Genomic DNA, 16,435 nt, shown 5'->3' with positions numbered 1-16,435 from the left:
AACTAGCTCAAACAGTAGTATATTGCACTAGTGACACAAGGGTTCGAGGAATGTAATGAAAGTAATCAAAGAGGCAGCTGACAAACAACTGTAAATGCACCTTTATGATTTTGTTTGTGTAGTTTTGGTCCTGTTTAGAGCTTGACAGATGCTATAAACTCTCCAGTTATTTTAATATTTTGTGCACAAGAAGGAAATAAGTCATCTGGTTTGGAATGACATCAAAGTAAGTAAAGTTTAAGTGTTATTTTGTGTGAACGATCCCTTTAACCAGCCAAATGCAAACATTAACAATGTGTAAATCCATAAGAGTGAACGTGTACTTAAAGACGAAATGCACCACATACGAAGACTTCCATTGTCTCTCGTCTATCCTCACATAAGCATCAACCCTTCACAGCCATCAGGCGTCCACCAAACTGACGGATGATCAACTCCTCGACTCCCAGAAGTCATTTCTGAGATCACATTTTCCTTCATACTCCGTCATCATCTTCATACTCGCCATTTCCCACTCTTCTCATGGAGCTGTGCTTTTCTAAACACAGCAGCTTCCGTATTTTGAAGCTTGATTCCAGCAGCTGTTTGAATCCCATTTCTGATTCCTCTCTCCTCATTTTACTTGTTACCAGTCCAGCCTCTTTCTGCATATGCACCATCACCGGTGGCCGAATGAGGCGAAGGAGCGCACAAGTCAGAATCCGTGTCCGATTCGCCCTCCGCAATATATGGCCGGACTTTAGTGCACCGCGACACACCACTAAAGTAGGTGTTGTTCAGAAAGTCCAGGTTTTCTTTAGACTGTGAGATGCTGAATCCGCTGAAGGAGCGCTCCAGTTCCTCGTGATCCACCGAGGGGATGGAGACAGACGTGTCGCTTTCGGCTCCAGCTTGTGCTTGGGAAGCTGGACGTCCGTCTTCAGCCGGTGTCCCGCGGGAATGATGGTGTCCACGGGAGCCTCCGCTGTGGCCTCCAGATGAGCGCTCGTTGGCTGGAGGTGGAGGGATGCGGACTAGTGAGGGGTCACCCATTGGAGATGATCCCTGGCCGGGCTCGGGTGCTGTTTGCGGGTGCCAGGAGGTGGAGGGTGGGCAGTGGTGGTTAACGCAGGTGGAGGGCGGAGGGTCGAAGTTCTTCTGGCCGGCGGAGCTGTTGGAGCGGATGATTTTGGTGATGGAGCCGCTCTTCTCCATGTGCTCCACCGGACTGTGGTATGGAGGCGCCGGGTCAGGCTCCTTAGAAGCGAAGTACGCATCCGTCTCAGACTGTGGGATGCCCATACGCTGGATGTAGATGTTCACCAGGAAATCCAGCTTCCTTTCCATTGACATGACCTAAAAACAGAGGAGAATCACAAATTCTCACAACACATGCAAATAGAGAACAGACCACAACACAAAGTATTGTGCTCTGTAGTTTAGACGGGTTCATTTAGACAGCAGAAATAATAGCGCGGCGCTCTAGGCTAGTTTTTAACAGTAGATGGCGCTCTAGGCTAGTTTTTAACAGTAGATGGCGCTCTAGGCTAGTATTTAATAGCAGACGGCACTTTAGGCTAGTTTTTAACAGCAGATGGCGCTCTAGGCTAGTTTTTAACAGTAGATGGCGCTCTAGGCTAGTATTTAATAGCAGACGGCACTTTAGGCTAGTTTTTAACAGCAGATGGCGCTCTAGGCTAGTTTTTAACAGTAGATGGCGCTCTAGGCTAGTATTTAATAGCAGACGGCACTTTAGGCTAGTTTTTAACAGCAGATGGCGCTCTAGGCTAGTTTTTAACAGTAGATGGCGCTCTAGGCTAGTATTTAACAGCAGACGGCACTTTAGGCTAGTTTTTAACAGCAGATGGCGCTTTAGGCAGGTTTTTAACAGCAGATGATGCTCTAGGCTGGTTTTTAACAACAGATGGCGCTCTAGACTGGTTTTTAACAGCAGATGGTGCTCTAGTCTGGTTTTTCACAGCAGATGGCGCTCTAGTCTGGTTTTTCACAGCAGATGGCACTCTAGGCTGGTTTTTAACAACAGATGGCGCTCTAGGCTGGTTTTTAACAACAGATGGTGCTCTAGGCTGGTTTTTCCCAGCAGATGGCGCTCTAGGCTGGTTTTTAACAACAGATGGCGCTCTATACTGGTTTTTCACAGCAGACGGTGCTCTAGACTTGTTTTAACTGAAGATGGTGCTCTAGACTAGCTTTTAGATACCAGATGGCGCTCTAGACTAGTTTTTAACAGCAGATGGCGATCTAGGCTGGTTTTTAACAGCAGATGGCGCTCTAGGCTAGTTTTTAACAGCAGATGGCGCTCTAGGCTGGTTTTTAACAGCAAATGGTGCTCGAGACTGGTTTTTAACAGCAGATGGTGCTCTAGGCTGATTTTTGACAGCAGATGGTGCTCTAGGCTAATTTTTAATAGCAGATGGCGCTATAGGCTAGTTTATAACAGCAGATGGCGCTCTAGACTGGTTTTTAGCAACAAATGGTGCTCTAGACTGGTTTTACACAGCAGATGGCGCTCTAGGCTGGTTTTTAACACCAGATGGTGCTCTAGGCTGGTTTTTAACAGCAGATGGCGCTCTAGGCTGGTTTTTAACAGCAGATGGCGATCTAGACTGGTTTTCAACAGCAGATGGTGCTCTAGGCTGGTTTTTAACAGCAGATGGCGCTCTAGGCTGGTTTTTAACAGCAGATGGTGCTCTAGACTACACTGAAAAAAATGTCTGCAAAATTGTTGCAAACAATTTATATGCGTTTAATTTAAACAAACAAATTTAATTTAGTAATATTCAACTTAATTTGTTTGTTTAAATTCAACCCAAATAAATTGTTTACAACCATTAAAAAAAAATTGTAAATCCAAAGAATCATCTTTGAATCTTTTTTCAGTGTAGTTTTCTGCATGAAGATGGACTCTCAATGATTTCTTTAACAGCAGACTGTGCTCTAGGCTAGTTATTTACAGAAGATGGCGCTCTAGGCTAGTTTTAACAGCAGACAATGCTCTAGGCTAGTTTTTCAACCCTTACACTAAGGCCCAATCCCAATTCCATAAAAAAAAAATCGAAATAATGACAAAAAATACTAATTTGTGGATCTCCTTACTTCCGGAAACAGCGATCCTGCCATTGTGGCTGGTGTATTCTGGGAAATTTTCTTACCCCTTGGTTTCGAGTGTGGCCCTGAAAAATCTCAGTTCGAAGAGGTATCTAGCCCTTTCCCTTAGACCTACAGCTTCAAGCTAAATTGAATTGGGACACCCCTACCCCTTCATGGGAATGCGCAAAACAAGTGGTAGGGGTAAGGGGAAGGGCTAAGGGGGTAAAATTGGAATTGGGCCTTGGATGTTCACAAAAAAAGAGTGATTGTGCGTTTGGCTAAGTAATGAAAGTTGGCATTTATGTCACAAGATTACTATACCTCTTGAAATCTGCTTAATCTGTTAATTTAAATCTTAATTAATTATTTTTTGTGTGTGTTCAAGTGTTATTTGTATGATTTTCTGTTTCATTTGTGTTTCTCTGACCTGTTTCTCCACTTTCCCGAGTCGTCCCATCATGCTGGGATCCTCTGGCAGTTCTCCATCCGTGGTTCCTTTAGGACGGTCCTTGTCTGTAATCGGAGCCCCTCGACCAACAATCTGATCCACTCTAACAGTGAATTAAAGACACAAACATGTAGAGCAAATGCATCAGGTGCATCTGTGTTTCTGCTCAAATCTATTTCAGGAGATAATATGGCAATCATTGTGCATTAAACATGGACAAACACGTCATTTCTTTATAAGTAATAGTTTTTTGTTTTTAATTTCACAATTGCAAATAATTAATATATTTTAGTGCTGGGAAAGATTAATCATGATTAATCACATCTAAAATAACAGTTTGTTTTGACATGATATACTTGTGTTTATTGTATACACTCACCGGCCACTTTATTAGGTACACCTGTCCAACGTGAACGCAATTTTCTAATCAGCCAATCACATGGCAGCAACTGAATGCATTTAGGCATGTACACATGGTCTAGACCAGTGGTTCTCAAACTTTTAAACCAGCGACCCCCAATGTAAGATCGTCAAGAACTCGCGACCCCCCCACTACCAAAGCATATACAAACAAATAAAATAGTTTTTTTTTTAAGCTGATCACAATATTTTAACTATATTTACTATACATTACAGGGCTCGAAATTAAAATTTTTGCTCGGTAGTACTGGTGCTCCTAACTTTAAAAATGTAGACGCACCAGCTAAAATTTAGTGGCACCCACCAATTATCGAAGTTACTACAAGTTTTATAAACAGATTTATTGCATTTGAAATAATGCACTAATATTGCACTAATCAAAACTAACAAGCAAAAAAATATATATGCATGCGTGAAGAAAATATGTCTCAATGAAATCCCGTTATCACACGAAAATACATTTTTATAACATAATTGACTGACCAAAAGATAAACGGACGAATCGCTCACCGGCCATGGAAGTCTTTTATCCACTCTTCAATAAGTGTAGATGGTGGATTAACATTCATCACGTGATCAGTAATCAGATGTGCTATTATTTATAGCTTTAGGTGTTTCTAAAACTAAATCTGTCAGTGTTGTTTTCATTCTCTCATCTTCAGCGCTTTACATTTTCGCGGTTGTAGCTCATGTCATCTGAAAACAGGAGGCGTTGACTGATTGACAGCTGATTTTAACCAATCATTCGTGTTCAGTTCTTAGAGCAGTGGGCCAATAAGAAGAGCGTGAAGGCGGGGCAAGCGCTGAAGGCTTTGTTTACTGCAGCAAGTTGACATGACAAGTTTTAAACTGTTCTTAAAGGCTGCGTTTAAAGTACAAAGATGCATTCAGCCTGAATGTGTCCTAAATACTTTACGAATTTCTCAGTAATATCTTTTAAGAATCTGAAAATATTAGCTTTCACTTGTAATACTGAAAAATATTTATTATAATCACTGAAAATTACAAAATTTTTAAATCACTCTCGCGACCCCTTGAAATTATTCTGCGACCCCCGCAGGGGTCGCGACCCCCAGTTTGAGAACCACTGGTCTAGACGATCTGCTGCAGTTCAAAGCGAGCATCAGAATGGGGAAGAAAGGGGATTTAAGTGACTTTGAGCGTGGCATGTTTGTCATACCTGACAACACTCCCATTTTTCCCGGGAGTCTCCCATATTTCAGACCCATCTCCCATCTCACCCTACCGTTTTGTTATTTCTCCCGGAAAACTCCAGTAATTTGAACCATATTTTATTTCTCAATATAAATAAACATTTTCTCAAATATATGCATGCCTGTGTAAATTTATATATACATAATAAATACACACAGCATACACACACATATTATGTCAAAATAAACTATTATTTTGGATGCAATTAATTAATTTTTGCAGAGCACTAAAATATTTTAAATACTTGATTGAGTTTTGTTATGAATTGCATTAAACTTTTTCCATTGGATGTTTATAAAATTACATTTCGCTACCAAAACTTACCATAATAACCATGTACTGTTTTTCTTAAAGGGACAGTTCACCCAAAAATTACAATTTCCTCATTGTTTCCTCACACTCAAGTGGTTGCAAACTTTTATGAGTTTCTTTCTTCTGTTGAACACAAATCAAGATACTTTGAAGAATGTTGAAAAAAAAAATCAGCCATTGACATCCATAGTAGGATTAAAAATATTATGGAAGTCAATGGCTGTCTTATTTGTGGTTCAACAGAAGAAAGAAATGGAGAATAAGTAAACAACATCAGAGTTTACATTTTTGGGTGAACTGTCCCTTTAAAGCAGAAAGCATTTTGATGTGTGCAATAACTGAATGCATGCAGGAGGAGGGGTATGGTAATGAGTGGGTGTGTCCACACGCAGACGGACAGAGGTGATTGGACAGAAAGAGTCAGGCCCTCTAGTCGGACGGTTTCTGTTGAGATTTTGCCAGTTTTGAACAATGTGCCAATGTGACATTAACATCCTCAGCTGCATATTTCAGTCAAATGCAGAAATGAGCATCGGTTTGACACATTATCCAAAGGTTCAGATGAAGTTCTACACTAGCAGGAGTGCGTCTGGTTTTAGACTTTTCTCTATATATGGATTTCACTAAAGCATCAGATGTGTTTAATCATTATATCATGTCTTATTTGCTAAAAATGTCCTTTATAAGAAGCTCTGCATGTGCTCAGCAGAGCCGGTGTGAAGCTTATTTACACCACAGAATATAAACACAAAATAGGTTCATGCTGTATTTTTTCCCCTCACAATTCAGATCTGCAAAACAAAATCTAATTTCAGAGATAACAAACTGGTTTTACAAATTATTACATGTATAAATACACAACTGAACAACATTATGGAATCTTAATAAAAAAAAAACAATAACAAAATTTAAAACTATATATATATATATACTAGAGCTGCACGATTCTGGCTAAAATGAGAATCGTGATTTTTTTGCTTAAAATAAAAATCAGGATTTTCTCACGATTCTGTAGATGTAAAATAAAGCTTAATATGAGTCGGCTCATGAGACGCAAATCGTTTCAAATGATTCAGTTCGATTTGATGAACTAGTTCAACTGGTTCACTTAGATGATCCGGTTAAAGAGAACGATTCGTTCGCGATCAGGGTCAATAACACGGAAATAAAACCTATTATTGGGCACAAATGTGTTAAAGTAACATTTTTAAGTGAATGCTGGCGTCGTATTTAATATGTCACTGTGCTGCTGTCATGTCCAGCCGTTGTTTTTATTGCGGGAGCAACAGCGAGGATCTTGATCTGGCCAATGGCATCAGGATTACAGATCTGAGGTTCCATACGGGTCAAACATCTGCAGCGGGAAATATATTTCCTTTTAAAATCATACAGTAGGCTTGTGTAGTAAATACATTCACAAAGACGAAAACGAAGGAGGCTTCGTTAGTTTTAGTTTTTATTTTAATTTCAGTTAACGAAAATGTTTTTCAATTCTAGTTTTAGTTTTTTCGTTGGTTTTCGTTAACTATAATAACCTTGCTCCATATTGACGGCATTCCGGCGGCAACCAGTTTGTCTCATTAGCGCACCATGTACGTCGACGGATTTGAGACACAGAGAGAAGTTGACCACGACGAAGGGGTTCGAGTCCAGTGAAGAGCGGTTGTAGAAAGCAGGTAAGACAAAAACAGAATCCAAAAAATAAAACGAATAAGTAACAGGGTGAGAATGTGGTAACATCTGAAAACGTGGTAAAAAAAAAAATCAGACGAGGGCTTTTCTTTTTCTGGATTGCTTTTGAAACATGTTGGTTGGGTCTAGGGAAGGGGGAGGATGGGTCAGTCGATCGTTCGCTTAGTCCGTCAAAAAGTTTGTCAAAAAAAGTCAGTCGACAGCGGCCTCTGAGGGTTTGCGCGAGAACAGCAATTTGAGAGAAATTTGAGATCTCAAAACACAGCGTACACAGCGCTCTCTCATAGAGAAAACAAAAATTGCAGAAAAACGTACCGTCTGGACGTATTTCGCAGTTCCAGAAACGTCTGTAGAGGTACATTTTCAGAATGAGCCTGGGTTGCAGAATTACAGAACACGAAATCAAAATGGTAAGAAAAAAAGTTTAAAGTGAATTGCGAGGCCTAAAGTAAAAAAAATTGAAATATGTGAACTTTAAACGTTAAATTGTTACAAATAAGTCAGAACGGCGAACTTAAGATTTTTATACACGTCGAATTTGTTAAAATTAAGAAAAAAAAGTCAGAATTGAAAGATGTAAACTACATTTTTTCAAATTAAAAAGTCAGAATTACAAAACGCAAACCCAAAATATTAAGGAATAAAAAGTCTAAAGTGAATTTCGAGGCCTAAATTTAAAAAAAATTGTTCAAATTAAGAGAAATTACGATTTTTTTTTTAAAAGTCAGAATTGAAAGATGAACTTTAAGTCAGAAATATATGTTTTAAACTTATTTTTTTTATTTAAAAGCCAAAATGTTATAGATATAGAAACATATGAAGTATTTAGGGTAAACTTAAAATTATGGTTAATTAGTACTTATTCATTCATTTTCCTTCAGCTTAGTCCCTTTATTCATCACAGCGGAATGAACCGCCAACTTATCCAGCATATGTTTTACACAGCGGATGCCCTTCCGGCTGCAACCCAGTACTGGGAAACACCCATACACACTCACTCATACACAGTCTACGGTCAATTTACTTCATCAATTCCCCTATAGCGCATGTGTTTGGACTGTGGGGGAAACCGGAGCACCTGTAGGAAACCCACGCCAACACGAGGAGAACATGCTAACTCCACAGAGAAATGGCAACTGACCCAGCCGGGACTCAAACCAGCAACCTTCTTGCTTTGAGGCCACAGTGCTAGCCACTGAGCCACCGTGTTGCCAAATTGACGTTAAAGTGTTACAAATAAGTCAGAACGGCAAACTTATACAAAGAAAAAAGTCAGAATTGTTAGGCTAACTTAAAATATTTAATTGAAAAAATCAGAATTACAAAACTCAAACAAAAGAAGTCAGAATTGAGAGAGGCAATTTTTAAAAAGTGAGTAAAACCTCTGACCTGTGAAATAAACAGCAATGCATGTTTTTATTCTGTGGTGAAATCCAGCTTCGACATGTTTGAAGCAAGCCCTGCTGATCCTCTATACAGAGATATAACTGCGCGTACAAAATAAAAAGGAAATCCGTTTAAAACGTGTGCATGGTTTGGCATGCCTGAAATAAAGCCATGCCGACATGCAGAACGTAAAGAAAGCTCCATCTCCATCATCATCATCATCTGCTGCTTCTAGCTGCTGCGACTCGGTGCAGGCAAACTACTCAACCAGTTTGACTTCAGCTACATGACCAGTAACTAATGGGACGTCTGCTGTTCTCCTGATCATTCAGTCGCCACAAACCACAGTCGGTGGATCATATTGCCTACTAGTTTGTTTGATTAGTTTGTGGAAACCGATGACCTTCAGTTTCAGAGCTGGGCAGGTGACTTATGAATTGTTTTTAATCAGTCACTGATGACAAATTGAAAAACAAAATTTGTAGGCAGCAATATGGTAACTTAGATTACAATAACAGAATTGAACTACTTTTGGATTACATTTAGATTACTTTTATTGTCAAAAGTATTTTATGATGTACTATTTATATACATTTAGAATATAACACAACAACTATAGTAATACAAACAATTGACCTAATACTGCAGGTCTCTACTACTATGGTATATATGTTTACAGCACATAACAGTTTACTTTAGACTAAGATAATCAATGAATTATACATACAGTTGAAGTCAGAATTATTTAATTAGAAATTAAATTAATTAATTTTAGATATTTACCAAATGATGTTTAACAGAGGAAGGAAATTATCACAGTATGTCTGATAATATTTTTTCTTCTGGAGAAAGTCTTATTTGTTTTATTTTGGCTAGAATAAAAGCAGTTTTAAATTTTTTATTAACCATTTTAAGGTCAAAATTATTAGCCCCTTTAAGCTATATATTTATTCGATAGTCTACAGAACAAACCATCGTTATACAATAACTTGTCTAATTAGCCTAACCTGCCTAGTTAACCTAATTAACCTAGTTTAAATGTCACTTTAAGCTGTGTAAAAGTGTCTTGAAGAATATCTAGTCTAATATTATTTACTGTCATCATGACAAAGAGAAAATAAATCAGTTATTAGAGATGAGTTATTAAAACTATTATGTGCAGAAATGTGTTGGAAAAAATCTGCTCTCCGTTAAACAGAAATTGGGGGAAAAATAAGCAGGGGGGCTAATAATTCAGGGGGGCTAATAATTCTGACTTCAACTGTAATATGTAATCATGTAATCCATAAAAAGTAACTGTAACTGTATTATATAAAGCAGTTTTACTTTAATTACAATGAATTAAATAAGTTTTTGAGCAATACTATAGACATACAGTAATAATAAAATATGATCATGCCTTGATTATTAATGATTTGATTAGGACAGTAAGGTCTGACTTTGCTTAGACAAAAGTCTTGAACCTTCAATAATGTCCAGTATAGAATATGTGCTCATGCTGCAGTGGAAACAGAATGAATATTGTGTCTGACTCCATCATGAGCTTGGAGGACTGCATCCATACATCTCTGCAATGACTCAAATCACTGATTAATAAAGTCATCTGGAATAGCAAAGAAAGCCTTCTTGCAGGACTCCCAGAGTTCATCAAGATTCTTTGGATTCATCTTCAATGCCTCCCCCTTCATCTTACCACTGTCATGCTCAATAATGTTCATTTCTGGTGCCTGGGCTGGCCAATCCTGGAGCACCTTGACCTTCTTTGCTTTCAGGAGCTTTGATGTGGAGGCTGAAGTATGAGAAGGAGCTCTATCCTGCTGGAGAATTTGCCCTCTCCTGTGGTTTGTAATGTAATGGGCAGCACAAATGTCTTGATACCTCAGGCTGTTGATGTTGATCATCCACTCTGCAGATCTCTCGCACGCCCCCATACTGAATGGAACTCCAAACCATGATTTCTCCTTCACCAAACTTGACTGATTTCTATGAGAATGTTGGCTCCATGCTGGTTCCAGTAGGTCTACTGCTGTATTTGTGATGATTGGGATGCAGTTCAACAGATGATGGATCAGAAAAATCCACCTTCTGACACTTTTCCAAATGATCAACTGCTCTTACAACTGGGATCAATGACAAGACTTTTGTCAGGCAGCGTAGTCTGATTACGAGTATTTTAAAGAGTAGTTTACTCTAATTACAATTAATTATATACAGTGCTATTGAACAATATTATAGTTAATGTATTGAATTTATCTGTTGTGGTTATTTTGTAGATGCTATGCTAACACAACAACTAAAGTAATATAAACAAATGTCCCAATACAGTAGTTTTCTAGAACTATAGTGTATATCATACTACAAATACACCAGTTTACTGTAGTAAAAACAAAGAGAATCAATTAATTATAAGTAATATCATGTAATCCAGAAAAACTAACTGTAGTCTGATTAGGAGTATTTTAAAAAGTAGTTTACTGTAACTTCAAGTACTTTTTAATAGGTAATCTGATAATGTAATCCAGATTAGCTGAAATTCAATACTACCCAGCTCTACTAGTCATGTAGTCTGAATGCGAGCTCTGGACGGGACGGGTCTCTATATAACGCAGGCTAGGCGTCCTGACCTAGAAGACCACTGGGGTGACTCTTTGCTTCCTTTGGTTGAACACTTCTTTGGGCGAGGGGTGCTGGGACCCGGAGGACCCAAAATCATATCTAACCTGGCAAAGCAAATAGAGTAGAGGATACAGCAATGCAGAATGACCACACAGGACTAGCGCAGACCACCCACAAACAAACACAACCAGAGGAAATATATTCCGCACATACTTTACTTCACATCGGGCGGCGTTTGAGCAAAGTATGCAGTCCGTGTGTTCAGAACATGAGCTGGTTTATAAGCAGGAATATATTTGCATGTGAAAGAAATCATCATGTTTGTTTATTCTTACTGGAGGATTACATTGATTTGAAATGGATGCAACGGTGTTGTTGGGTGTATGTGCACTGAGAAGTGTTGTTTTTTAAGGGTCAATGATGATGCACTGAAGAAGTTTTATACTACTTTTAATTAAACTTTCATGTAATGACTATTAGTGATTAAATGATTATTGATAATATATGTTTATATTTTAAATATATAATATAATATTATTGAACACAAGATGGCAGAATTATTCGCCCCTCTTTGTTTTTTTTTTCTTTCTTTTTTTGTATATTTCCCAAATGGTGTTTAACAGAGCAAGGAAATTTTCACAGTATGTCTGATAATATTTTTTCTTCTGGAGAAAGTTTTATTTGTTTTATTTCGGCTAGAATAAAAGCAGTTTTTAATTTTTTAAAATCTATTTTAAGGTCAATATTATTAGCCCATTTAAGCTAGATTTTTTTTTCTCTATAGTCTACAGAACAAACCATCATTATACAATAACTTGCCTAATTACCCTAACCTGCCTAGTTAACCTAATTAACCTAGTTAAGCCTTTAAATGTCACTTTAAGCTGTATAGAAGTGTCTTGAAGAATATCTAGTCTAATATTATTTACTGTCATCATGACAAAGAGAAAATAAATCAGTTATTAGAGATGAGTTATTAAAACTATTATGATTAGAAATGTGTTGAAGAAATCTGCTCTCCGTTAAACAGAAATTGGGGAAAAAAATAAACAGGGGGGCTAATAATTCTGACTGCAACTGTATATTGTATAAATGACTATACATTATAGTTATATTTTAAGTAAACATATATTTCTAAATCTACTAATTCACAAATTCTTATATTTACTTATTTATGTTATATATCTTATACTTATTAGAAGTATATTTATACTTAAATATATGTAAAAGTTATATACGAGCCGATCTCAAAAATCAAATAAATAAATAAGTGTAAATAATAACATGTAAACAATATTTTCAAAAATATATATTTAAAAATATTAATAATGAAATTTATATAATACAAGTTTAATACACAATTTTTATAATTAAATGTGTAAATGAATATAAATTATACAGTTATATTAAAAGCAATCTCAGATATTTCCCAAATTTCAAAATTCTTATATTGACAAATTCTTACATAACACTAATACCGAATAATAAAAGCATAAGAAGTTTTTAAACATGTACTGCAACTCTTAATAGTAAAATTACGTTTCATTTAGATTTTATCATTTGAAACCATAACTACAATTCAGTTAACTCTGAAAACAACTCAGAATAAATATTTACACTGTAACAAAATCATGGTTGCCTTAAATTTTTAAGAAATTAACCTTATGAGTCCATTTAACTTATATTATGTTAAACTGACTTAAAACAGCTTGCGTAACTTATAAAATTAAAAACTTATGAGTAGTTAGAACATGATTAACTTAGTTTAATAAGTTACAATAAACTAAAAACATACAGTATGCTGTCATGACTAATTGATCATGTCATTTTTACAGTGTAGTGTCAGGCAAAATATTCTTAGCTTCATTATTATTGACCCACATGTTATTCTAAAATGTAAAAAAAACATGATACTGGAGGTTCATAGATTAAAAATATACATAACGGTTTTATTAGAGGCATTTAAACACAAACACGCATGTTAAAACACCCCACGGAGAAATCTGATATATGGCAATATATGCAAATCATTCATTTTCCTTCGACTTAGTCTCTTATTTATCAGAGGCCGCCACAGCGGAATGAACCGCCAACTATTCCAGCATATGTTTTATGCAGCGGATGCCTTTCCATGCTCAAAATTTTTATTTATTTTTTTTGCTTGTTCAAACTACTTATTTAAAATGAGCTGAAACAACACAATTCTTGAGATTTCATTAGGACAACTTAATTTTTTAATGTTCAGTCCGCATAAATTTAATCACTTAATCACTTTGTGTTGGGACAACATGAATGAATTGTGTGGAACCCTGCATTTATTACAGTGCAGCCGCAACCCAGTACTGGGAAACACCCATACACTCTCACGTTCACATACACACACTCATACACTACAGCCAATTTAGTTTATCAATTGTGTTTAGACTGTGGGGAAAACCGGAGCACCCAGAGGAAACCCACGCCAACACGGGGAGAACATGCAAACTCCACACAGAAATGCCAACTGACCCAGCTGGGACTCAAACCAGCGACCTTCTTGCTGTGAAGTGTCAGTGCTGACTGAGCCCCCGTGCCACCACAATATGGCATTTATTATTTGTGAAAACCAAACATAAACTTGTATGTCATATTTTTAATTTGCATATATTGGCACATTTCAGATTTCTATATGAGACATCATCATGTCCTGTAAGGCTGTGTTTGGGCCAGTGTTTTCCTCAGGTATGGTGCAGTAAATGTGCACATTTCGACAGATACAAACATCAAAACAGTGAGAGACGCTGAGAAAACTGAGCCAACCATGCAGAACACCACAAACACTGTGTGTGTGCAAGTATGAGTGCGGCGGTCACTGTGTATGTGTGTATGTGCTCTTGCCTGGACTGCAGGTTTTTAATGCGCGCCAGCATGTCAAGATGTCCTGCTGAATACTGCTCGATCACATCCATCACGTCATACGGACGCAGACTCTCCTTAAACTTCCGCTTGGACACCATAAACCTCATGATGCTGCGGGACACACACATCATCATCATCATCATCGTCGTCGTCGTCACTGCTAAAACACCCAAGCACTCAGTCATCAACGTAAGTAAATAGATAAGTATTGTACAATACAAAAATAAAAACAAAACAATCTGAGAAATGAGTTCTGTGTAATAATGAAAGGACAGAAGGAGAAATACTGAACTAAACACACACACACACACATCGAGAAATACAGAAGTTTTTTGTCTTTCCATTCGGCGTGCATTATTAAACTCCATAACACTCTCACCAGTCTTTACTCCTTATTTGCGTCTAATACCCCAGTTTGTCATGGGGGCATGAATGAAATGTTCATGAGTGAAGGTGAAACTGCCGAACTGGAGATAAAGTCATGCAAAATGACACGAAACTCTTATATGAAAGCACTTCACGTAAACACCTTCATTATATTATTGTCTATTAAGGCGAATAACTAGATGACAGATGTCCATGTAAGCGTAGTCAGTAGTGTCTTTGAAGTTAGGGAAAGATCCAGAAGGGCATCCTGCTAATTTGATTCAGAAGGGCACTTTTTTTGTCAGACAGCTCACTGGTTTGACTTTCATTCACCGTCATTCATTTTTAAAAGCACCCACCCGCTCCATTTTCTTTGTATATGATTTACTGGAATAAACTCTACAGGTGCCTGATAGTTAGATGTGGGGCTAACATTAATCAGATTCACTCTAGTGAACTGCATCCATGTTAGCATGTCACGTTTGATGTGGTGGTTTCACAGTGGCAATAAACATGGGTTCAAATCATAGACTGTAAAAAATATGGACGGAGTATCCGTGATGTCACCCTTAGGTTTCTGAACACTGCAAAAGAAGCTACAAGTAGGCGCGGCCAACCGTCGCCATTTTGTTCGCGCGTCATCGCACCCACGGCGGGATACCAAACAAGGGCAAAGAGGTGGAGAGTGGGCGGAGCTACAGACACCTGCTGGCACTTTGCTTAGACCTGGCAGACAGACTTTACTTTGGGAGAAACGCTTGATACTCTATTACCTGCGACTCGTTTGTGTTCTGACCACATGTGCTTGGCTGTACACTATATCAATAAAGTGTTTAGACTTTTAAAAACACTGTAGTAATACATTGAGCCACTAAACATTGTTCTTATGATGTTTTTCTGTAGGAGGAAAACGCGAATTACTTCCAAACACTTCAGATATAGTGTGTGTTAGTAAATGCAGGACTATTGCTGAACTCCAGCATAACACTGTATGATAACGCTTCAGATGACTGTTTTAGAGCCTACAGCTAATCAATCAGTCAGATTCTGGAGTGCATTACAGGACTAAAGAAATAAATTAATGATAAATGACCTTAAATAAAACAAATACACTTATAGATATGGTGTATAGGTATATAACATAGGAAACGAGGCCACGTGAATGGTTTGTGAGCACAATTAAGTGCACACAGCATCCCATATCATCTGATAATTGTAAGAAATAAGTCCAAAAGGCAGCTGACTGTGTAAAGCCACATAAAACAACACAAAAATACGATGAATATGCCGAGATCAGTGGCTCATCTGCCGGATTCAGCTGAGGTGAAGTGACGGTGACCAGCGAGACCTAGCTGTCACTCAAGTGGCCACGCCCTTAATTATGCAAACTTAATATAACCTAGTATAAAGGAAATGGATGAGTTATAAAAAAATTCACCCCCCTCACAGTTGTCATGGAGGGTAATAATAGCTATATGAACCAAAATCGTTCTTTGTACCAGGCTGTAAACACCTTTTTTTCTGCTGTAAAGTTGGCCATTCTAACAGTGGGCTCAATTGCAATTTGCTCTATTATGGAGCCAGGACTAGCGGAATTTTGATGAATTGGAGTTTCAGTTACTTCCGTATTGGCTTCCCGAGGGAGAGCGGGAGGTTGCCGCTTGGTTCGAAGACTCGTTCTCGCCACCTACAGTACAATTTGGTCAGGTATACATTCGCGCTAAAATATCAAGGTGAAAGTCATCATAGCTTGCGTAGAACAGACCCAGCTCCCAACCCAACTTTGAGATTAGATTAACGGCGATATTTTTTAATCGCCCGATAAGAGTGTCGCGTTAACGCAGCATGTTAACGCCGATAATGGCCCACCACTAATATACATATTTATAATATATTATATAATATATTATATTTATATAAATATTTATATATATATTCCAGACTTGATACTGATGGAAAATATGTCTGTGTATGATAACTTATATTTGATTG

General features: G+C 37.7%; 1 protein-coding gene across 5 annotated transcripts in view; it reads right to left on the bottom strand.

Annotated features, from left to right (window-relative positions):
• Positions 1-561: 561 nt before the first annotated feature.
• LOC130231187 (potassium voltage-gated channel subfamily KQT member 2) overlaps positions 562-16,435 on the bottom strand; it is a 104,633-nt gene continuing 88,759 nt past the window's right edge. For 4 of the 5 annotated variants that reach the window (XM_056460657.1, XM_056460659.1, XM_056460656.1 and 1 more), the window contains 3 exons: positions 14,057-14,188; positions 3,518-3,641; positions 562-1,335 (listed from right to left, as the gene is read on the bottom strand). In XM_056460657.1, coding sequence (XP_056316632.1) covers positions 619-1,335; positions 3,518-3,641; positions 14,057-14,188 — 973 coding nt within the window. In that variant the 3' untranslated portion in view covers positions 562-618. Of the gene's footprint in view, positions 1,336-3,517; positions 3,642-11,187; positions 11,284-14,056; positions 14,189-16,435 lie in introns of all 5 variants that reach the window. The other variant, XM_056460655.1, reaches the window with a different exon arrangement.

The sequence above is a fragment of the Danio aesculapii genome, chromosome 6, assembly GCF_903798145.1.
Source record: "Danio aesculapii chromosome 6, fDanAes4.1, whole genome shotgun sequence".
In the NCBI taxonomy this organism is placed as follows: domain Eukaryota; kingdom Metazoa; phylum Chordata; class Actinopteri; order Cypriniformes; family Danionidae; genus Danio; species Danio aesculapii.
This window is presented reverse-complemented; position numbering and strand designations above follow the sequence as displayed.